The sequence below is a fragment of the Geotrypetes seraphini genome, chromosome 2 (assembly GCF_902459505.1).
Source record: "Geotrypetes seraphini chromosome 2, aGeoSer1.1, whole genome shotgun sequence".
In the NCBI taxonomy this organism is placed as follows: domain Eukaryota; kingdom Metazoa; phylum Chordata; class Amphibia; order Gymnophiona; family Dermophiidae; genus Geotrypetes; species Geotrypetes seraphini.
The window spans coordinates 261,996,233-262,019,737 of NC_047085.1; the positions used below are offsets into that span (position 1 = coordinate 261,996,233).

Here is a 23,505-nt window from a genome sequence, read left to right on the forward strand (position 1 = left end):
TTCCTTGTAGATGGTCTGCTCATGTGTTTTGTGTCTGGGTTTTTTTTTTCCCCGGGTTTTTTTTTTGTTTTTTTTTCAAACCCCGATTCTCCTACTCTCCCAGGAAAGGGCTATCCCCGACGGCAGCAGCTTCTTCCATTTTGCTGACACTGGCTTGTTGCTTTCTCCTGTCAGCCAGTCATGCCCTGCTCTCTGCCGCCTTCCCTGCAGTGCGAGCCCGCGGGTTTAAAGCGGGGCTGCACTGCGGCATGCAGCCCCGCTTTAAACCCACGGGCTCGCACTGCAGGGAAGGCGGCAGAGATCCAGAGCTCGGAGAAGAGAGGACATGATCGGGGGAGAAAGCAGGGCTGGAAGATTGGGCCTGGACATATTTTCTTGTACTGCTCAGTCACAGTTAAAAGCCACAAACACAGCCCACTTTCACCACAGGAACTATGCAAGGATCGAAAGATGCAATGCAGGCTTCCATGTTCATATCTGTTTGTTGCTTGCACCCTTTGTGGGAAGCAGAAAAAAAACCCTACTTTCTACCTTCTGTTTTTATGCTCCGAGACTGACAGCTAAGATCAGTTTAGATAAACAAACTGTCATAAGCCTGAAGGCATGGCTGGAAGATCGGGGCAGAGTGCAGGGTGGCAATGGAGCAGGAGAGCCGGCAGAGATGTGTGCGACTGGTCCCCAGCAGTCGCTTCTTCTCTTGATTGGCCAGCCCAGTCGCTCTCCCAAATTTGTTTGGTGAATCGCATCCCTGCCTACTTTGCATGCCGTTTCCCCTGATTTGCATGCATGGATCGGAAGTGGATCGCAGGAGAGGTTAGTGAATCGGGTTGGAGGAAAATCAGGTCGCAAAGGAGTCGCAGACCGATCGGTACACGATCAGTTTGCTTAGTGAATCTAGCCCAAAGTGACTTGCTCAGGGTCATAAGGAGCAGCGCAGAGTTTGAACTCACAACTTCAGGGTGCTGAGGCTGTGTGCTGTGTTGGGGAAAGGGGTGTGTGGGTGTGTCCTGGGGAGGGTGTGGAGTTGGTGGTGGTGTAGTTGCTATGGGTATTGCACATGTTAACCATTAATAAACAGTTCTTTTCACTGATCTTTACTGGAAGTTTGTCAGTAATAACTGTTGCCTAATACACACCCTGTGTTGCTGGGGTGGGGGGGCGGTTGGGACAGGTTGCCTTTTCTGGAGGCCAAGATTAGAGAGCATGCAGTAGGCTATGAATATCTGAGCCATCTTCTCTGATGGCTCTCTGGTGCTCCTGTGTTGCCTATTGTGGTCCTCTGCAGCATTTTGTGGGTACACTATGGTGGGAGCTTGCAGAGAAGGAGTGTTCGTGGAGATGGCTAAAGGCATGACATGGCTGGTGTGTCCCTGTGGTATTTACCTAGCAGCCAACTGCCATTGAACTCTCAACTCTCCTCAGCTTGCTCTCCTGTAGATTCCAGAATGCTGTAGGATATTGCTATTGTGGCTAAAGGCATGATATCAGGCACACACATTCATTATTTCCCCCTGGGCATTGCACAAAAGTTGCATTTTCATTGAGTGGAATGCTTTCCTGTTTTTGTAGGTGCCACTTAGAATCGAGGCAAAGTGGGCAATGGTGTAGAACTCACCCATGGCACTCAGTAGGGCTGGACGGTGGTGGGAAAGGTGGTGTAGTTGTGGGTGTGGATGAGAAAGGCTTGTAGGAACTGGGTGAAGCATTCAGAGATGGTGGACTAGGTGAGTTCTGCACTGGCTACTAGCACAGAGTGGAAGCTTCCAGTGCCTGGGAATGTGAGAGAAGCAGTGGATGGGTTTGGAGTTATTCCTGCTTGCGGGTACCTGCAGAAGAGATTTCAGCTGCTGACAGAGATCCTCTATAGCTCTCCTGACAAAGCAGACTATTACCCACCACCACTAGTGCAGCCCACTATCCCTGAGATCTCCCTAGTCAGACAACCCTCAGGCAGTCACAGGCAGCAACAGCAGTCCTCAGTCAACCCTTCAGGCACACACAGGAGAGAAAATCAACACTCACTCTGCATCTCCAGACCCAGGACAGATAGAACGTGATAGCACAGCTACAGAGAGCAAGGTGAGTGAGTATGTGGAAATAGAAGGGAAGGGGGCAGGTAGAAAGGAACATGTGGTGGGAAGGGTTGGGAGGTGAGATGGCAGCTCTCTGTGTGGATGTAGGTTGAGAAATGGGTGAAGCAGAGAAGTAGGGCAGGTTAAGTTTAAGTACAGATAGGAACACAGACAGCTGGACAATGTACAGCACTCTTTGGCTCTACAGTTCTTAACACAAATGTTCGGCTCTGGCTTTCCCGCACAAGCAGATCGCTAATAGGTTATAAAAGAGTGTGTCGCTCAGGTTATATGCTTTTAAAACAGGTCCAAGTGCAGACGTCCAGGGAAATGCCCAAGCTAGATCATCTTAGTTTTCTTTATAATACTTGGACGTTCAGGCTGTAAGCATGCCCACGGAACGCCTCTATTCTGGCCATCTTGACTTGGGACACTGAGTCCGCCTGGCTGTATTGTTTGTGGTTTTTTGATTATACAACTTAGGCGTTTCTGCCTAATTTGGACATCCATGCGAGGTTTAGGACAGTTTATGGATATCTATGTTTTATTTATTATGAGCCCCCTAGTGAAAAAGCAGTGGAGTTCATTATTACAGATTAAATATCCAGGTATAAATCATATAGATAGACATAGAAAAAATATAAAACAAATGTATAGCTATACAAACAGGGGAAAGCAGTTCTTCTGTATTCTGGTGATATTTGATGCACCATTCAGCAGCCTGAAAAACAACACTAAGATATTTTAGGATAAATGATTGGCAAAGCTGAGTTGATTATCTCATTGTTCAAACATCTTTCACCTTGTGGGGGGAATAAGGCAGTGCTGAACTCCTTGTTAAATCTAATGCACTGCAGATGTGCTTCTACTTCTAAACAGTGATTTTTTTTAATACACTCTCACGTAGCAAAGAATGCTGAGGCCTTCACAGACCTTATAATTCACTACGGTAATGCAGCAAAGGTAAGGCACATTTGGCTCCAGCATTGCATTACATTATATATCTTATACTTTCAGAGGCAAGATGAGGAATGCTGCAGATTTCTGCAGTCCTGGATATGTTTGATTGGAACTATCTGTTCAAAGACCCTGAAAGTTTTACCCTCAAGGATTCCAAAGACTTCTGGGGTCAGGATCTCCTGACTCCAAAGGAGGATTCCTGCATAGGCCTAATGCATTATCAGTGAGACTGCTGCTTTTAAGTGTTTCTTAGGTCTCGTGACCTTCACTTGCTGGGAAACAGTGAGATTTCAATCAACTTCAAAAATATGTAAAAATAAACATAAATAAAATTAAAACAACCATTAAAACAACTTTTAGACCTTTCAAAATAATATAAAAATGACATTTAGAACAAATCAAATGAAATTATAAAACTGGCAATCAAAGATGGTGGCTGTGACAGAAATTGCTTATAAAAACCCAAGAAAGCTTTGTTTTTGAAAACAAAATATATCTACATGAAGAGCAAAACCTCCTCTTTTACATTTCATAAAAAGTTTTAAAATTGTATATGTATAGAATGAGCCTCTTCACAATTTGTATGTTTTGTGTATATACTGCAACACCTTTGGGGTGTGATGTAATAGACCGCTTACCCATGGCTAAAGATTTAAGGGTACGGGTGTGTGACACCTTTGGGGTGTCATCGGTGCTGCCAGAGGACTGACAATAAAATCCTCTGTTAAGCAGAAAAATAACTTAAGAATTTTGAATTTTCCAAAATGTCCTATTATCTCACCAGTAGAGATGATAAGAACATATTTTCGGGAGACTTTGGCCATTCCAATGGAGAATTTACCTCCAATTGTGAGAGCTTTCCTGAATATTAAACGGCCACAAGGGGAGTCTACTCCTATTGAAAAGCTACCAGTTCAAAATGTGGACATGGACTTGTCAACTTATTTAGAAAGTTCCCTTCAGGTCGTAACTCATAGAACCACTTTGTTGCTTACATTAGCCTTGGACAGTGACAGGGAATTTGTTCTACGTTTGTATTCCCGTCATATTAATGACAAGTTTTTGGGCTCTAAAGTGCAAATTTTTCCTGATTTAGCTCAAAAAACTCAGAGACGTAGAAAAGAATTAGTGGCCTTAAAACCAAGAGTTTTTGCTCTAGGTGCTACATTTCTTGTTAAATTTCCCTCAAAATGATATGTTATTTTTCAAAAGAAGAATTTTTTCCCATCTGGCTGTGGGATATGATATCTGATGTCGTTAATCTAATATAATTTAAAAGTTGATTTGAAGTTTATTACCTTTCTTGATCTCACAAATATTGTGGGCTAAATAAGAGTTAATATTACTTGTTTATATTTTGTTTTTCTTTGTTAATGTTAAATTTCTTCATCTCTGATCTGTATCAGGTTATGATTGTCATACTTGTGTTATATAAAAAAATTCAATAAAGAATAAAAATTTTAAAAAAATCCTCTGTTAAGCACTAAGAGGGAAATTCTATAAATGGTGTCTAGGTTAGGCAAAGTAGGCACCCTAGTCACGGACACCTAGCGATGCCTAACAAATCCACACATCTGAAAAGTAGGCATGGTAAACGTAGGCATTGCTAGGTATGCACCAGTAAATTAGGCCAGGAAAAACCTGGCCTAATACACCTGCACCTACCTCAGCAATGCATAGAAATGCTTAAGGATGCTTAGGCGCTTAGTGGTTGGTTGGCAACCACACGGACCGGCACCTACAAGTTAGGTGCAATTAGGCGCCTTTTATAAAATCAGGCCCTAAGCGTATTTAGGTCCTCGTAACTGATGATTATAATCTAAGCCCTGCTTTGGTGACGTCGACATCCGTGCATGTGCACAGGACCTACAGACGTGGTCTCGAGCTTGGGGCCTTCCGAAATCCGGGCAAACTGCTGGGTTTTGAAAATCCCTAAAAAAAGGACATGTCCAGGTTTTCCCAGACATCTAGTAACCCTAGGAGGTGTTTGAGCTAAATGCTAAATAATGCTATGTGCAGCTCTGATTGTCGGATTCCTTTGCAAAGTTGCCCATGGGGAGCTTAGATGTACAGTAGTTCTGACAGCAGGGGTGGGGCAAAGAGGTTGTCAGCCCTCAGCAAGCTAGAGTCTGCGGGAGGAGTTGTAAAGCCCTGGGAGGAGTGGTTGGAAAAAGCCCCAATCAGAGTTAGAAGTTCGCTCTCTCTCCTATTCCTGCAGTCAGCTGGGAGGGAGAAGGGTGTAACTCCAGGCGAGCAGCTGCAGCCCTGAAAACCTTCCAGGAGAAGGCGGTCAGGAAGCACCCGGACATGGCTTGCGGGCAGACACCAAAAGCTAACCTAGACCTCAGGAGCCCAGCTGCTGCTGCTCAAAGGTTCAGGTGAAAATTAAAGTTCTTAATCTCTCTCCTGACTCTGATTCACCTGCAACGAACAGCCTGATTGATTTTCAGCAGGTCAGATGGTGACTATAGGAATAAGGTAACCTTTTCTTTTCTTTATATGAGTTTTCTCTGCCTCTTATAGTTATTCTTCAACTACTGACTGGGAGTCACAAGTAACAGCAGAATGAACTCAGCATCAAAAATATTCATATTTCCTAATTGCAAATAGCAAACTAGTTCCTCCCAGAGCTGGCTTGAATTGTAACTCTGCTGTAAAGGTCAGGGTGCAGTTTCAGTGTCCTTTATTCTCCCGGCACACCCTGGGAACAGGAAGAGGTGCACAAACAGAGGTGTACAGAGGGATGGACAAACAGGCCAACAGACGTTCTCAATAGACGGTATCGCCTGACTTGAAATAAAACAAAAAATGATCTGGATCAATGCTATTTGCCTCCGTTGCCGGGATATCGAGGACCATGGCTCAATCAAGACAAAACATGTTTAACTGGATAGTAAAGCAGAGGGTGACTAGGCCCATGGATCACCAAGGAGAAAAAAATAAATAGAAATAATGATTTTAAAAAGCCTTATTCTTTCATACTGTTTTAGTGTCTGCAATCAGATCCTGTCAAAATCTGTCAAATAGTGATTTCTCCTAGCTCATTTGTTACGCAAACATATTTTGATCTCTTTGGAAAAACTATGTCTTTCAGCAATCTCTGTTTCCAGGGTTTCAAATGATCTGTGTGTCTGACATGTAGTTTCCAGGATAGTACAGTTTAAAAATAGCTGGGAGCAATACAAAAAAATAGCCTAAAACCAATGTTTCATAACAGAACATAAGAATTTGCATACTGGGGCAGACCAAAGATCCATCCAGTCCAATATTCTGTTTCCAACAGTGGTCAAGCCTAGTCACAAACACTTTACAGTATCCCAAGAAGTAGCAAGATTCCATGTAGAGAATAACACGGGGACAAATGCTCCCCATCCCCACAGGAACTCATTTTCCCATCTTGTCCCGGTGAGTTCTTTTCCTGTCCCTGCCCCATTTGTGCAAACTCTGACCCCCATCTGCACTTTAAAATCATGTGTAGTTAAGGCAGAGCTTACAGGAATGGGACAGGGACTCATGGAGACAGGACGGGGAAATTGAGTTCCTGTGGTGACGGGGGAAAATTTGTCCCCGTGTCTTTTTCTAATTCCTTGCTACTGACCCCAGGGATAAGCAGTAGCTTTCCCCATGTCTACCTTAATAATAGTTTATTTTTAGCACATAGATACCACACCAATTGAGAATTTAGCACAGGATACCTGAGTGCATCTCTCAGTAAGGCCTTTTAATCTGCGCTCATCTACAGCAGCTTAGTAAAAGGATCTCTCTGGTTTTTATAATAGATTCTATCATCTTGCCTAGCACTGGTGTCTGGCTTACCAGTAAAATTTCCCCAATCGCCCCTTGAATCCTGGTGTTACATTTGTCACTTTCAAATCTTCAGGTACCCTGGACAATTTTAGTGACAGGTTACAAATTACTATTAGTTGATCAGCAATTTCATTTTTGAGTTCTTTCAGTACTCATAGGTATACACTATGGGCTCATAATTGAAAGGGAAAAACGTCCACAAACTGGCCTAAGTCGGCACTTGGATGAACATTGTCAAACTACGTCCAAGTGCCGATAATGAAAGCGGGATTTGAACGTAATTCTAATCGATCTAGGCCTTCATAGTGCCACTGAAGACACATTTGGAAATTACTTTGTAAGCATTTGGGCATTAACTCTAACATAACTCCTCTTCTACCACTGGTGGGTAATTTACATTTTAAACCGGGCAGTGACAGCAAGGTGTTTAGGATCTGGCATGCACATGGAGTTCGTAGAATAGGGGATGCTCTCTCCGATGGGGGCGATCTCCTTTCTTCTGCCGAATTGGGGTCACTGTATGGGCTGGATAGGGTGGACGCTTTCGGCTACTTCCAACTCCAACATTATGTCCGCAGCTTCTCTGGGGATCGGTTGAGCGGATCTGTGGCACGGGATCTTAGGAGGTGTTTGGCGTTGGGGGAAGACGTCTTCGCTATTATGTTGATGCTCTGGGCCCCCCTCTACAGACCGAACGGGCTGATTGGTTGGCAGGGGCAAGGAGTGCTGACTTAGGCTGCATAGTTCTGTCTGCATTGATCTCTCGTTGCTTTGTCCATTTGCGCACCATATCATGTAACATGTTACATAGGGAACAAGAATATAAATTCCTTCACAGGGCTTTTATCTCCCCTCACAGAGCACACCGGGCCGATATTGCAGCTCATGCGGGGTGCCCCAAATGTCCCGTAAATCCTGCTTCCCTGGGGCATATGTTTTGGGAGTGCCCCTCTGTGCAAGCCTTTTGGCAGCGTGTTTGGGTCTTCTTGTCCTCCTTGGTTCATGGGCTCCCGAGCTGTAACCCCTGTGTAGCTATTTTTTACCAGGAGGCGGAGCTTCATGGTTGCACTGTTGGGCAGCGGCAGTTGATTTCTAAGGCCCTTTTGCTGGCTAAGAAAGCCATTTTGACTTTTTGGAGAGAACCGCATGCTCCCTCTTTCTCTCGATGGCAGGGGTCTCTTTATGACTTAGCTCTCTTGGAAAGACGGGCTGCGGGCATTCGGGATGAACGAAGGTGGTCTCGATTTCAGGATGTATGGGAGGAGTATTGGCTGTCCCTTCCCCATCGCGAGAGGAGTCTACTATTGAACTGTTAGCATCTACTGGGGTCTTCTGTCCTCTTCTGTACTCTCCCTCTTCAGACTCATTCTTACTTAGATTCTCTTATGGGGTTCATTTCTCTTTCTCTTTATTTTTTCCTCTTCTTCTTCCCTTTTTGACCTAGTTTTCCTCCCCATTTTGTCTATTTTTTGTCTATTTTGTGTATTTTGTATATATATTTCACAGGTCAGGAGTAGGGGTGGGTGAGGGGGTTGGGGGTGGTTTGGATCCGGTTTTCTACGGTGTATTCTAATGTATGTTATAGTATTGGGGTGCTACGATATGTCCTGGGGGGGGGGGGTTTCCGAGGGTTTTACATGGAAAATTGTATTGAGCACCTCTTGTTCCTGAGACATCTGATCTTGGTTGTGTTTATGACCTTTGCTCTCTGTATGCCCGGTAGGGCGGTTTTTTCTGGATTGCTGGATGTCACTTTACTCTGTTCTGTTATGTGTGTACTGGTTTGCTCAATAAAGAAATATTATATATATAGTGCCACTGAACTACAGCCCAGGATCGACGGAACTTGGACATTGTGACTTAGACCATTTAAAACATGGTCTAACTCACAAAAACCCACCTAAAGTCACCAGAAAAGCACTGTAAACACATAATACAGACCCCCACACACTACCCCAGTGATCACCGACCCCCCATCCCATAAAAATCATAATTACACCTTTAAAATTCAGCCTCCAGACCATCATCACCTCTCCCCCCTAAAAAAAAAAAAAAAAAATGCAGCTAAGCAGCCAGCCCCTGCTCTCCCTGCCAGCTCATCTTGATTGCAGCTCCAGAGCTGAGCTGGCAGGAGGGAGTGGAGCTGAGAAAATGATGGATGGAGCTGACATGGATGGGGAGGTCAGGTTTTCAGGATATCCGCAATAAATATGCATGAGATAGATTTGCATCTCTAGGAAGCAGTGGATATTCTGAAAACCTGACCTGCTCGTGGCTCTCGAGGACCGGAATTGCCTACCCTTATTCACCTAGAAGGAAATCTCTAGTCCACTTTATAAGGGCCAAGGTAGGTCATATTTCAGTGTGCTTAATTTTCCTTTACTGTAACAACAAACAAAACTGCTTGATTGTCACAATGCATATTTACAGAATAGGAATTATTCAGACCTTTGACATTAATTCGAGTATATGCTGTTAATCTAATCATTTACCCACTTAACCAACATGAAAATGTTAATATCCACTTTATAGAATTACTCCCATATTGTGTGCCCCTGAAAATGCATGCCTACTGTATGCACAGGCATATTTTATTTGTGAAAGAGCTGATATAGGGTGCTTATAAGTATAAAAGATAAGTTGGGGCTGGATGTTCCAGGTTATACCTGGGCAAAACCAGGGGAAAAAACAAAATCACAAACTCAGCCTTTGGTACACCAGGTTATACCTGGACAGATTTCTGCAGCTACATTTATAGAGCAGAGTTTCTCAAGTTTTTCAAGCCAAGTATCCCCTAAGTCTAACAAATATCAACCGAGTACTCCCGCACAAGCTCTGCCCCAGACCCCACTCCCATAATAATAATACTAATTGTAATGCAATTTCTTCCATTAATTTTTCATATACACACAATATAATCTTATTGATACATAATGGTAACCACACAATTAAAAAAACACAAAGCACACTGTACACAGAAAAAATGTGGTACCTTGGTTTACGAGCATAATTCGTTCCAGAAGCATGCTCGTAATCCAAAGTGCTCGTATATCAAAGCACATGTCCCCATAGGCCACAATGTAAACTGAAACAATTCGTTCCACAACCAAGGTTTACTATAGTGGCCCAAGGATGGGTACCTGCCTGTGGGTGCTGCAGCACTTTCAGCGTGGTGGTTTCCTTTCCCCAGGGTCCCCGTGTGACTCTCCTCCCTCTTCGGCCGATGCCTCTGTCGTCCACCAGCGCCTCCCGGCTTCCGATTCAAGCCGGCCATTCTCCAGACACATGCGCTGGACCTCTGAACTCCCCGTCAAGCTGTCACCACTCCAACAACATGTGCACCACGTACAAGCATGCAGGACGTGCATCCCTTTCAATCTGTCCCTCTGTTCACTCTCCACCACTATAGCCAACATTTCTCCCTCTCATCCTTCTATTCCCCATGCATCTCCTCTCTCTCTCTCTCTATGCCCAATTTTCCTCTTTCTTCCTTTCCCCATGTGCACCATCTCTTTCATTTTAACTCACACACCCATACCCAACAATTCTCCCTTTCTATTCCCTCCCTCCTAGGTCCCAAGTTAGTGCTCCCTTCCTTCCTCCCTTGTTTCCCAACTTCATGCTCCCTTCCTTCCTTCTGTGTCCCGAGTTCATGACCGCCTTCCAGCCTTTGTCCCAAATTCATGCCCCTCCCATGTTCCAACGTGCTCCTTCCCCATCCTTTCTCCTTTTGTCCCACAATCATGCCCCCTCTCTCCCTTACTTGCTCACTCCGGGGCCTCACTTTCTCGCTTCAGGGCCATCCAGCTGGGCTGCTCCTTCTGACCTTCAGCTGCACAGGGATAACTATGAAGAGCAACTAGACCGTTTCCCTTAACCTTATGTGTTTGCCTTCCCCTCACTTTTCTATTACAAATTGGAGTTCTTTCCTTGTCCCTACTATTTTGGTTAAATGATATTAATATTATTGAAAGCCGCTTAGTTACCATATGATTTGTGGGATATCAAGAAACAATAAAAATTTGAAAACTTGTTTATATGGTTTATGTTGATGCAAGATAGCTGTTGGGCAAATTGTTTACTTAGCACACTTTGAGGCATTATTTAGGAGTTTATCAAGTACTACTCCATCTATATGCCTAGGCTCGGATTCTATAAGTGGTGTCGGCGGTGGCAGCCACCTAAAAAACGGCCGCCGATCGCTTGTCAATCACACAATGGCGCCATTTATAGAATCAGATTTTCAAGGCCTACATTTCCGGTGCCTACCTATCATGTGAATCATGGCTATGGAGGCTCTTTATTACGCCTTATGCCACTTCTGGCATTAACCACGCCTACAGTGACATTAGGCATCGTAAAGCACCTCCTTAGCCACTATACAAGTACCTTTTTTAGGTACCACCCCCTGGATCGGTAGCATGGAATCATAGAAATATAGAGTATGACGGCAGAAAAGAGCTGACGGCCCAACAAGTCTGCGTACCTAGCATATGTGACACCCGGGGCCCATCATTTTTTGACACACCCCCATCTGTATGAAAACATGATTTTTAGTAACAATCCACACGTCACACATGAGTACCTAGGAAAAGGCAGCATATTACATACTGCAATGAGCAGTACAACATCAATACACCCATTGTAAAACTAAACAAGCCAGACTAGTACAGATCAATCCTGCAGTCAATCCTAACAAAAAACCATGTCTTTCGAACACACCTTTGCCTAGTATGGAATATGTACCGTATTTTCACTCATATACCGCGCACACGGGTATAGCGCGCAGGGAACACAAATTTATGTAAAGAAATTTTTATATCCCGCACATGCCGCCCCGACTATCCTGTCGCCGCCTGACTCTCCTTTCGCCCGCCCCGACTCTCCTCTGGCTGCCCCGACTCTCCTTTCGCCTGCCCCGACTCTCCTCTCCCCCTTGAAGTCCTGTCCCCACCCTGAAAGCCTGATGCCCTCCCCCCGACATCCGATTCACCCCCCCCCCCGCAGGACCGCTCGCACCCCCACCCTGAAGGACCGCTCGCACTCGCACCCCGAAGGACCGCTCGCGCCCCCACAGCCTCCCCACCCCTCCCCCATCATGGAGAAGCTCCTACCGTTGTCCTGCTGCTTCCTCTGCCGGCGATCCCGGCCCTTCTGTGAGCCCTGCGTCTGCTGCTTCCTCTTCCGGCGGTCCCGGCCCTTCTGTGAGCCCTGCGCCTAAAAGGCGGGACCGCCAGAAGAGGAAGCAGCGCAGGCGCAGGGCTCACAAAAGGGCCGGGACCGCCGGAAGAGGAAGCAGCAGATGCAGGGCTCACAGAAGGGCCGGGACCGCCGGCAGAGGAAGCAGCAGGACAACGGTAGGAGCTTCTCCATGATGGGGGGGTGGGGTGGGGAGGTTGTGGGGGTGCGAGCGGTCCTTCGGGGTGTGAGTGCGAGCGGTCCTTCAGGGTGGGGGTGCAAGCAGTCCTGTGGGGTGAATCGGACGTCGGGGGGGGGGGAACTATGTAAAAAAAAAGTTGTAAAACGCGCTCACGCCAATAACGCGCATGGTTATGCACGGTTAGTAAAATCGTGTATAACACGCGCGTTATATGCGTGAAAATACGGTAATCACAAACTAACCCCTCCCTCTTTTACAAAACTGTAGTGTGGATTTTAGCTACGGAGGTAACAGCTCTGATGCTCATAGAATTCTGAGCATCAGAGCTGCTACCACCACAGCTGGTGCTAAAAAACACTTCACAGTTTTGTAAAAGGGGGGATAAAATAGAAATACATAGACAAAGGTTAAATTGAACCAGCAAGAAGCTGGACTCTGCATACAATGCTTCACAGAAACAGTGACACATGTCTCCTAAAACAATAAATAAATAGAAATTTTTTTTTTACCTTTGTCTTCTGTGGTTTCTGCTTTCCTCATCTTCTTGTAACTCTCTTCCTTCCATCCACTGTCTGCCGTCTCTCTTCCCCTATATGGCATCTTCTCTCCTTCTATGCCCCTTCCAGAAACTGTATGCCTCCCCCTTCCATCTCTCCTTTCACCCCCATTGGTCTGGCATCTCTCTCCTCTCCTTCCCTCTCCCACACCTCTCCTCTGCAATCCCTTTCCCTTTTTTCCCTCATTTCTCTTTTCAATTTATTTTCTGCATGTCTAGATTATGTTCTTACTACCCTCTCATCAATGCCCTTTTTTACTGTCTACCTAAAGCTTGCCACCTCTTTCCCTCACCCCTCCAGTGTTTCCCTAACTCAATCCTTTTCTCCCCATCATGTGTCCTTCTTTTATTTATCCCCTCCTTCCATCATGTACCCTCTTTCTCCAACCCTTCCATCTAGTACCTTCTCCTCTCTCTGTCCACTTCCATCCAGCATCTGCTCCCCTCTTTCTCTCCTTCCATTTCCTTCTGGCATTTGCTCCCTTAGCTCTCCCATCTGCACTTTCATCCAGCATAGGCTCCCCACTACCATCCAATGTCTGCCCTTTCTCCCTCCATCCACCCCTCTTCAATCAGCATCTTCCCCCTTTCTTTCCCTCCAATATCCTTCCCCTTTATGTCTCTCCCCTTTCTCTGTACATCAGTTCCATCAACACCACCCTTCCATACCACCCTGCCCCCTTTCTTTCCCTCTACCACTCTTCCATTCCAGCAGTCCTGCTCCTTTCTCTCCCTTCATGCAGCAAGGTCCCATGATAACTGTAGCTGCCTGCTGCCAGTCCACCCCACCCCACTTGCTCTAGAGCGGACTCAGCAGCCGCATGCTGGAAGGTCCCGCGATGACTCGTCTGCTGGCTCTGCTCTGGAAGAAGTAAGTTAAGTTGGAGGGGGTGGACCCGGCAGACGCAGGGAGTTGCGGCAAAGTCCCACAATGACTGCGTCTGCCGGGTTCACCCCCTCCGACGAAACTTACTTCTTCCGGAGCAGAGCCCGCAGACGAGTCATCACGGGACCTTCCTGCACCTCAGCACGGCTGCCGACTCTGCTGAAGAGAAAGTAAGTCAGTGGTAACGTGACCATTTATTTTTTTCATCAAAGGGGACATCTATTAATTGACTGTGTATCCTTTCTTTCTTTCTACACTCAGGCCCAACAATTGTCCTTTTCTATTCCCTCCCTCCTTCCTTCCCATGTTCTTAGTGCCTCTAGTGCCTCCTTCCCGTGTCCCTAGTGCCCCCAGTGCCTCCTTCCCGTGTCCTTAGTGCCCCCAGTGCCTCCTTCTTATGTCCCCCCACTGCCTTCCAGATTTTGCCCACCCCCAAAGCCAGCCAGCTCTGCCACCTCTCCATTTTTTTCTCTCTGTCACCACCCCATACCCTATGCTCTGGCATCTCTCTCTTCTCCTTTCTTTCCTTCACACCCCATAGTCTGGTATCTTCCCTTCCCTGATTCACTGGCATCTCTCTCCTTTCCTTTTCTTCCATCTTTCCCTCCCCCTCCATGCTCTCACATCTCCCCCTTCCTTTTCCCTTAGTCTGGCATACCTTCCTCCTTCCCTCCAAGCCCTGGCATCTCCTTTCATTCCCTCCCTCATCTTCCTTCTCCCTCCAGCTGGGTACAGCAACACTCTCCCCTGCAGCTCTTGACTTCCCCACACCTGCTCCCCCAAAATTGCCATTCTTCGGTTCCTCTTCTTCCTTCCTCCCTCCCCCCGCGGGACCCTGTGGCACCATCAACTCTTACTCCTAACACCAGCCCTGCAGCTCCGGACTTCCCCACACCTTCTCCCCCCCCCCCCCGGTTTGCTATTATTTTAAATGTTTTAGCCACGGCGCTGTATCTATCAGTGGAGACGTCTAACCTCGGCTTGCCCCGGAACTCTTACTGCAGAGGCCGCCCATCTAGGAAGGAACAGGAAGTCACTGTTGCAGTAAGAGTTCCGGGGCAAGCCGAGGTTAGACGTCTCCACTGATAGATACAGCGCCGTGGCTAAAACATTTAAAATAATAGCGATTCGGGGGGGGCAGGAGTGGGGAAGTCCGGAGCTGCAGGGCCGGCGTTACACGCAATGAGAACAGGACAGCTAAGCGTCCGACGTCGCATTCAAAACCGGGCCGGCTGTGCACCACCCCCCCCCCCCCCCCAAGGCGTGCACCTGGGGTGGACACCCCCACGCCCCCCCTTTGTACGCCACTGCCTCCCTCCTTCGAGAATCCATCTTTTAAGCATTCCTCTGGAGCTATTCTTTGGGTTTTGGCCAAGTACTAGGGACCTGGATTGGCCACCATGAGAATAAGCTACTGGGCTTGATGAACCATTGGTCTAACCCAGTAAGGCTATTATGTTCTTATGTTCACCTACATTAAAAAAAATAAATAAATAAACACTATTACTCATTTTTAAAAAGCATTTTCCATTTAAGTTAGGCGCCAGTAGAGTGCCTGTCAGCATCTAACTTAAGGCACCATTTATAAATATGGGCCCTAGTGTCCACTCATGTCTACCCAAAATGTCAGGTCTGATTACACTACTGCTACATAAAAACTAAGAACTAAGTTTAGAGAACTCGTAAGTTTTTATATATATTTCTCAGCCACACAAGATTACATTTTGATTTTGGTTATACAGCACACATTATATAGGGTTTACGGCAATAAGAAACCCCTTTGACATAAAGAGCATGTCCTGCAAAACATAAATCTTTGCTGTGTGGCCTGCATTTCAACAGGTTTCATGGCTGTTTCTAAGCATTCTGTGTCAACAGCGGTTTTGCAATGTCTGTAAGTTGCTTCAATATATTACGATATATTTTATTCATCCTTTAATATGCAACAACATGTCAACCTTTTTTTATTTCTTGAATTTTATTTCTTTAATTTAACATCGCATCGCAGCTCAGCATATTTTAAATAGGATGCTTTCATTTTCAGTACTGTCGATACAAGAGGTTATTTTATTATTTTGTGTCTCTGTAATCAATTTAAGATTTTCATGCTGACAGAACTCAGATTTTATAAGGCAAGAAATAGAATCTTGCTTTTTCTTCACACACTACAAAATCACTCTCTCTTTCATCTTTATACACTATTGGACATTTTTATCACATTTCACACACATCTCATATGTAAGGGCTTGGATCAGTTCATTTACCGGTACCTTACATATGCCACAATTCACAAGACGTTGATTTTGTAAGTTACTTTGAAATTATTGAATGTAATTAATCTTTATATTTTGTGTTCTTGATTTTGTAGTTTTAAGGTTCTTATGGACATCATGGAGTCAGTTCTATAAGTGGCGCCCAAATTTGAACAGCAGAGGGGCAGAGGGGCGGACTGCCCCGGGTGCTGTCTTGGTGAGGACGCCGGCACCTCTCCACCCCCCACCCATGCCACGCTCACACCCTCCCTTTAAATCTTCGTCAGCACGAGCAACTTCTCAGGCCTGCTGCTCGCGTTGGTCTGGTTCCCCTCTGAAATCACTTGTAGGTCGTGGAGCCAGGAAGTGATGTCAGAGGGAAAGCCAACGATGACACAAGCAACAGGCCAGAGAAGCTGTTCGCACTGGCGAAGATTTAACAAGGTACAGGGGAAGGGATGGCACAAGTGGGAGGTGAGGAAGGAGTGGGGGGACAGAGAGGAGGATGCAGGGGGGCACCACCGCCTCAGGTGCCTTCTACCTTCGCTGTGCCACTGGTTGGGTGCCATTTATTTAGAGGCATGTGGTGCTGTGAACTGCACCCAATTTTGGGTACAAGGATTTATACTAGCTAAAACCTAATGTATATTCTAACACCTAAATTAAGCATATATCTACCTTTTTCAGTAAAACTGCCTATGCCCCTCCAATCTGTAACAACTTGAAGCTTTTACTTAGATTAATTGGATGACATGGCTTTTTGTGCTTTTTTGTCAATTGTTTTGTAGTTATGGTTTTTCTCTAATTCATTGTTTTAAAGATTATGTTCAAGCTTAGGTTCATATTAGCTAATGCACATGAATTTGCTGATTCAGCTTATCTCAAGAGCGGGGCAGGCAGGGCTGCCATCAGAAATTTCTGGGCCCCTTACTGAGCAATCCTATTGGCCCCCCCCCCCACGCACCCCTTCCCCCCCCCTTTTGTCCGGGGGGGTGCTATCAGGAAATCGGCAGGGGACAAAAAAAAGTATGACAGCAGTGTTTATTGTTGTGCACAGCAGAAGCTTAATACAGGAATTTGTGCTATGGTGGCCTAGGACCAATGTTTCCTCTAAGGATTGATGAGGTGTGTGCAAAAAAAAATATGCATGAGCGACAAGTTACATACTCCACAAATTTATGAGCAGGCACGGAGGACGCATTTTTAAACAAATGTAGTTTATCCTTGTACTCCTTATGTATTTTTAATCATCTATGGATATGTTTGTATGTTTATTGTTCAAATTGTTTTATTTATTTCCCCAAATTTATTTTTGTTATACGCATTGAAAATATTTGATATTGCGTTTAAATCAAAATCTCAATAAACTTGAAACTTGAAACGAGTGCCCGTGAGATTGTGGGAGTGTTAAATACTCAAAACTTAGAAGAATAACAATTTACTTAAAGTTTTTGCTACGCCAGCTTTCTGGTATCTTTACATACAGTGGCGTACTTAGCATATGTAACACCCGGGGCCCATCATTTTTTGGCACCCCCCCATCTGTAAGAAAAACATGATTTTTAGTAACAAACCACATGTCACACATGAGTACCTAGGAAAAGGCAGCATCTTAAATAGTGCAGTGAGCAGTACATCAATACACCCATTGTAAAACTAAACAAGCCAGACCAGCACAGATCAATCCTACATCGTCAATCCTAACAGAAAACCATGTCTTTCGAACACACAGAACACAGAAAACACCTTCGCCTAGTATGGAATATGTTATCACAAACTAACCCCTCATCCTTTTACAAAACTGTAGTGTGGATTTTAGCCACAGTGGTAACAGCCCTGACGCTCATAGAATTCTGAGCATCAGAGCTGCTACCACCACGGCTGGTGCTAAAAAACGCTCATAGTTTTGTAAAAGGGGGGATAAAATAGAAATACACTGTTTCAACGCTCTAGCTCAGAGGTGCCCAAACTTTTTGAGCTTGTGAGCTACTTTAAAATGACCAAGTCAAAATGATCTACCAACAATAAAATTAAAAAACACAAAGCACACTATACGCTGAGAAAATGTTAATTATCATTCCTATTCTGGGTTTTTTCAAAGAGGTCAAGGCAGATGACTCTATGCATTGTCACCTCAGTAACAACCATACAAAAATAGACAAATATACCCCCCATCCTTTTTATTAAACCACAATAGCAGTTTTTAGCGCAGGGAACTGCGCTAAATGCCCAGCGCTGCTTTCGACGCTCATAGGCTCTCTGCACTAAAAAACACTATTGCGATTTAGTAAAAGGGGGCCATAGTGCAAAATATAGACAGCATATATAAATTCAGACACATTTTGATCACTAAATTGAAAATAAAATCATTTTCCTACCTTTGTTTGGTAATTTAATCTGGTTGCACTTTATTCTTCTGACAGTGCATCCAATATTTCTTCCCTTCTTTCAGCCTCCTTATGCTTCCTCTCCTCCAGACCTCATTCCCTCCCCCAACTTTTTCTTTCTTTCTCTATGTCTGTCTTTCTTTCTCTGATTCTGTGCCCCATTTTTTTGCTTTGTTTCTGGTTCCCTGTCCCCCCCTTCTTTCTTTCTTTCTTCCTTCCTTCCTCCGTGCCCCATTTTTTGCTTTTTTTTCTGGCTCCCTGTCCCCCCCCACCTTCTTTCTTTCTTTCTTTCTTCCTTCCTGCCTCCCCCATGCCACCACCGCTATCGGGAACAGGCCGAAATCTCCCTGCTTCTCTTCTGCACTGGGCCGATGAACTCTCGCCACCCGACGTCAATTCTAATGTCGAAAAGGACGTTCCGGGCAGCCAGGCAGCGATTGGCTAGCCAGAATGTTCTCTCGACGTCGCCGCCGCGAGAGTTGGTCGGCCCCGCAGGAAAGAGAAACAGGGAGATCAAAGACACGGTGCCGGCCTGATCCCCGATGGCAGCAGTGAGAAGAGAAGGGAAGCAGGTTGGGCACCACTGCTCTAGACGAGCCGCGAGCCGCACACTAAGGAGAACAGTTGACCGCCCCCCCTTGGTATGCCACTGGAGCAGCAGCGTGTCTGGCCGGCTCATTCGTTCAAAGCCGCGGGTAGCGGCTCCTTGCGAGATCCGCGCCTGCGTCTGAAGCCTCTCTGATGGTGTGACGTCAGAGAGGCTTCCGATGCAGGAGTGGATAGCGCAAGGAGCCGCCAACCCGTGGCTTTGAACGAATGAGCCGGCTGCTGCTCCAAAAGGAAGAGAATGATGCCTCCAGACCGCGGGCCACAAATAAAACCTGGAGAGCGACACACGGGCCGCGTGTTTGAGACCGCTGCCTTAGAGGGAACACTGCCTAGGATCCTGGGGGAGCCCGGGCCCCTGAATGCAGGACTGGTAATACTGCCCTGATGGCGGCCCTGGGGGCAGGCAGGAGAAGTTAAAGTTAAATTATGACTGTTGTTTCAAAGGATGTATAATTACTCTATATATGTTTTTAACATAATGTTCACTGCCTAGAAGGTCGATTGGATGGTTTATAAAATTTTTGAATAAACTTGAAACTTGAAGTTGGGCTGAGGAGTGAGACGGAAGGGAGAGAAGAGGAGACACACGCTGAGGATGCAGAAGGGAAGGAACAGGAGAGGAGGCAGAGGGTGAGGGGCTGCGGCGAGAGGTAACTCCGCCCACCCCCTGACGTCACCCGCAGCGGACCCGGAGCTCCCCCTTAAAAGGGGAGGGACCAACTGCGCTCAGCCTTCAGCTCACGTCGAAGGCGAGCTTTAAAGGCGCTTGCCTTAGCGAGAGCGCCTTTGCGAAGGGCCTTGAGAAGGGACGAGCCACCACTAAAGAAGAGCAGAGGGAGACCACAGCAAACGCAGGGGACATTCAACCAGGCGGACCAAGCAGGTACAGAGGCACACAACCAGGCAGACACAGGGGGGCACAACAGGCACAGAGGACACAGCAGGTGCTGAGGACACACAGCCAGGCGGACACAGTAGACATCCACAGCAGACCGGCAAGCGGGCAGTAATGGAAGCAGCAAACAGAAGCAGGATGTTGAGCTATCCAGTTTTCTGCACCGTCTGCCATATGTATGACTACCTCCTTTCTGGGAAGCGGTCTTGCGTATGCACTCGATGCGGAGAACTGGAAAGCCTGAAGAAGCAAGTCAGACTCCTGGAGGGCAGAATACTGGAACTGGAGGCACTTCAAACAATAGAGGAGGAAGACAGAGATGCAGAGACCATCAAGACAGCGGACACCATCGAGGAAGAAGTCCGGTAGCTGAAGAACTTCATAGAAGTTCATAGAAGGCATACAGGGAGGCCGTGGAAAAACACCAGCTACAGTGGAACTGCCGGGATACGCCTACAGAGAGTGTAGACCTGCAGACGGACAGCCACCAGTGGGAAATGGGGGACAAAGCAGCAAGACCTGGAAACAGCGGAGGGAACCCACAATAAGACGAACACCAGGATGAGAGGCAATGGATAGGAACAAAGGACACAGACCTACGGCTGGAGAGATGGACATATGCCAGGGACACGGACCTGTGACCGGAGAATCAAGAGAAGACAGAGAGGACAGCAATCGTCGTGGGGGACTCTATCATCAGACAAGTTGACAGCGACATAGCGGGAGGAAGACTGGATCGACTTGTGACCTGCCTACCCGGAGCCAAGGTAGAAGACATAGTGAGCCGCATCGATAGGATTGTCGACAGTGTGGAAGAAGAAGACATGGCAGTGGTGATTCATGAGGGGACGAACAACGTGAGCAACAGGAAATACAACAGAGAAGTACTGAAGGACCAGTTTGATAGCTAGTCTCTCGGATCGGGATTGTTACCCCTCCACCCTGCTTCTCTTGTCATGGTTGGTACAGGACATTGCTGGATTATCAGCTGTCTCTATTCCATCTGGACAGCTTGACCCAGTTCTAGTTTTCCTTGGTTTGTTCTATGTATTTGGAGCCCTACATTTGTTAAAGCAAAACTGTGCAAAATGAAGTGATTCAAATTACATGGAATCAGGTAGTAATTTATGATGAATGTGAAGTTACAGTAGACTCTCAGTTAAATGACACCTATGGGGATTGTAGTTTCTGGTTGCTTGAGAGCACTATTAAAAGTAGGCCTAACTAATACCATACATCATACTGTGCCATACCATATACTGTTCCAGACAAACTCCTGGACATGTGGTAGACAAAGCGTCGACATACTCAGGTGTGGTGTGCCAAGTTTACACTTAAATTTACACCAGAAAGTAATTTTATTTTCATTTTTATTTCTTTGATTTTTTTATTTTTTGCTGGTTGCTTGAGAGTTCTGGTAGCTTGAGTTCCGGTTAACAGAGAGTTTACTGTATATATGTGTGTGCGTTTGTAAAGACTACCACTGTTAGAAATGTTCTATTACAGTTATTTTTATCTACACGATAGGCCAAAAGTAAGTACACAGTATTTATTCATTATTTCTTTTTATTGTACACGTATTGAATAAGTATAATACCCTATTGAACAATAATCAAGTAAAAGTGAAACGATATAACTGATACAAAAACTTCACATGAATGTTATTTGTGATACTTATAAAATAAAAAGAAATAATGAATAAATACTGTATAGACTTCTCCCTCCCTATTCGCGAGGGTTAGGGACAGAGCCGGCCCGCAAATAGGGAAAATCGCGAATAACTTTTGGCTGGCTCTGACCCATCCCCAGACCTTACCTGGTGGTCTAGCGGTGACGCGGGGCAGGAGCGATCTTCCTACACTCCTGCTTCGTGCAGAGCCATGCTGCTGAGTTCCCGTGGTTTCACGAGACTACAACAGGAACTCCCTGTTGTAGTCTCGTGAGACCATGGGAACTCACAGCACGGAGGAGTGTAGGAAGATTGCTCCTGCCCCATGTCACCGCTAGACCACCAGGTAAGGTCTATGCTCCAATCCACCCCCCCCCCACTACCTCTGATTGCCTCCCTCTGCCTCCAATCCCCCCCCGCCTCTGATCGCCTCCTTCCGCCTTCGATCACCCCCCCGCCACCTCTGATTGCCTCCCTCTGTCTCCAGTCGCCCTCCCCGTCGCCTCTGATAGCCTCCTTCCGCCTTCGATCACCCCCTGCTACCTCTGATTGCCTCCCTCTGCCTCCAATCGCCCCCCCCCGCCTCTGATCGCCTCCTTCCGCCTTCGATCACCCCCCCGCCACCTCTGATTGCCTCCCTCTGTCTCCAGTCGCCCTCCCCGTCGCCTCTGATAGCCTCCTTCCGCCTTCGATCACCCCCCGCCACCTCTGATTGCCTCCCTCTGCCTCCAATTGCCCCCCCTGCCACCTCTGATTGCCTCCTTCTGCCTCCAATTGCCCTCCCTGTCGCCTCTGATCGCCTCCTTCCGCCTTCGATCGCCCCCCCCACACACTCCCGCCGATGGCAACAAGTGATTCTCAGGTGGGGGGTCTGGGAAATAATCCACGGATAATCGAAACCGCGAACATTGAAGCTGAGAATAGGGAGGGGGAAGTGTACCTACTTTTGGACCACCCTGTACATAGATATATGTGTAAGCAGAATTGATGACTCCTCCTTGCTATTTATTTGCCTCTGGTGACATGTGGCTTCAGTGGTATCACTGGAGGAGGAGTTCAACATCCTTGCTCACACTGCATACTTAGTCCTTGGAAGAAGATGCACCTAGGTATTATGTATGATTCGCTCTCTTTCTCCCACTTCCTTCTATGCCCCCTATTTCTCTTAACCTCTTCTTACTCCTATCTCCATTTCCATAGTTTTCCGCTTTGCTTTCTACTCTCTCTATATACAAATTGTGTAAATTATATTTGAGGGTAGGGTGCTTAGTACTTCTCCACCTGCAAGCTCAAATGTAACTCCGCTGCTCCTTACTTCCCTCTAATCAGATCTGTTCAGAACCCCATGATTAGTTGTTCTCCTTACAAGGTTGTACCTCACCCTTTCATAGCCTTCTTTTCAGGCTAAGTTCACCTATTCCTAAACTGCTACCTATTCATCAGGAGATTCAGCTCATGTCTCAATTTCTTATTCTCCCTTTCCCACAAGCATGGATCACTTTCCTGTTCCCACGTTCCAGAACCTCTGCACGTCTGTTCTCTGGAACCTTTCCTATATTCCATTCCCTTGCAGCACTTCTCACAGAATTCACAATTGTTTGTCTGACTCAAGGCTTTGTATGATTTTCATGCTGATTATTTATAATCAACTCCATTCAGGATTAATCCCCCTGCTCCTCCTAAATAACTCGTCTGTCTTTTTCACAAATAGATATCTCTGAGAATTTTCAGAAATTTCTTCAGGCAGCTCTTTTCCTTCAGGAATGGAGGGATAGACTATAATTATTTTTTCTATAATGAAGAAAACAACCAATGGGAAAGAGGTATTCCCTGCAATTCTTCCCTAAGCGTTCAGAAATTTTGAGATTTAAATTAATGAAAAGATTTGATGGCGCCACCAGACTTCATTTCTTTCACTCACTGAAAAGTAGAATTTAATCAAATGAATAAGATTTAAGAAGTATGGATTACAGGAATTACTCCACAAATGAACACTCCCTTTTGTACAAAACCATAATGTAATTTTTTAGCG

The 23,505-nt window shown here is 46.1% G+C and overlaps 1 protein-coding gene across 7 annotated transcripts in view; it reads left to right on the plus strand.

Annotated features, from left to right (window-relative positions):
• CACNA1I (calcium voltage-gated channel subunit alpha1 I) overlaps positions 1-23,505 on the plus strand; it is a 1,298,213-nt gene that overhangs the window by 670,670 nt on the left and 604,038 nt on the right. The window contains exon 1 of one of the 7 annotated variants that reach the window (XM_033929514.1): positions 2,969-3,035. The exons of the other annotated variants lie outside the window; for them this stretch is intronic. Coding sequence (XP_033785405.1) covers positions 3,025-3,035 — 11 coding nt within the window. The 5' untranslated portion in view covers positions 2,969-3,024. Of the gene's footprint in view, positions 1-2,968; positions 3,036-23,505 lie in introns of those variants that run through there. 7 annotated transcript variants of the gene reach the window in all.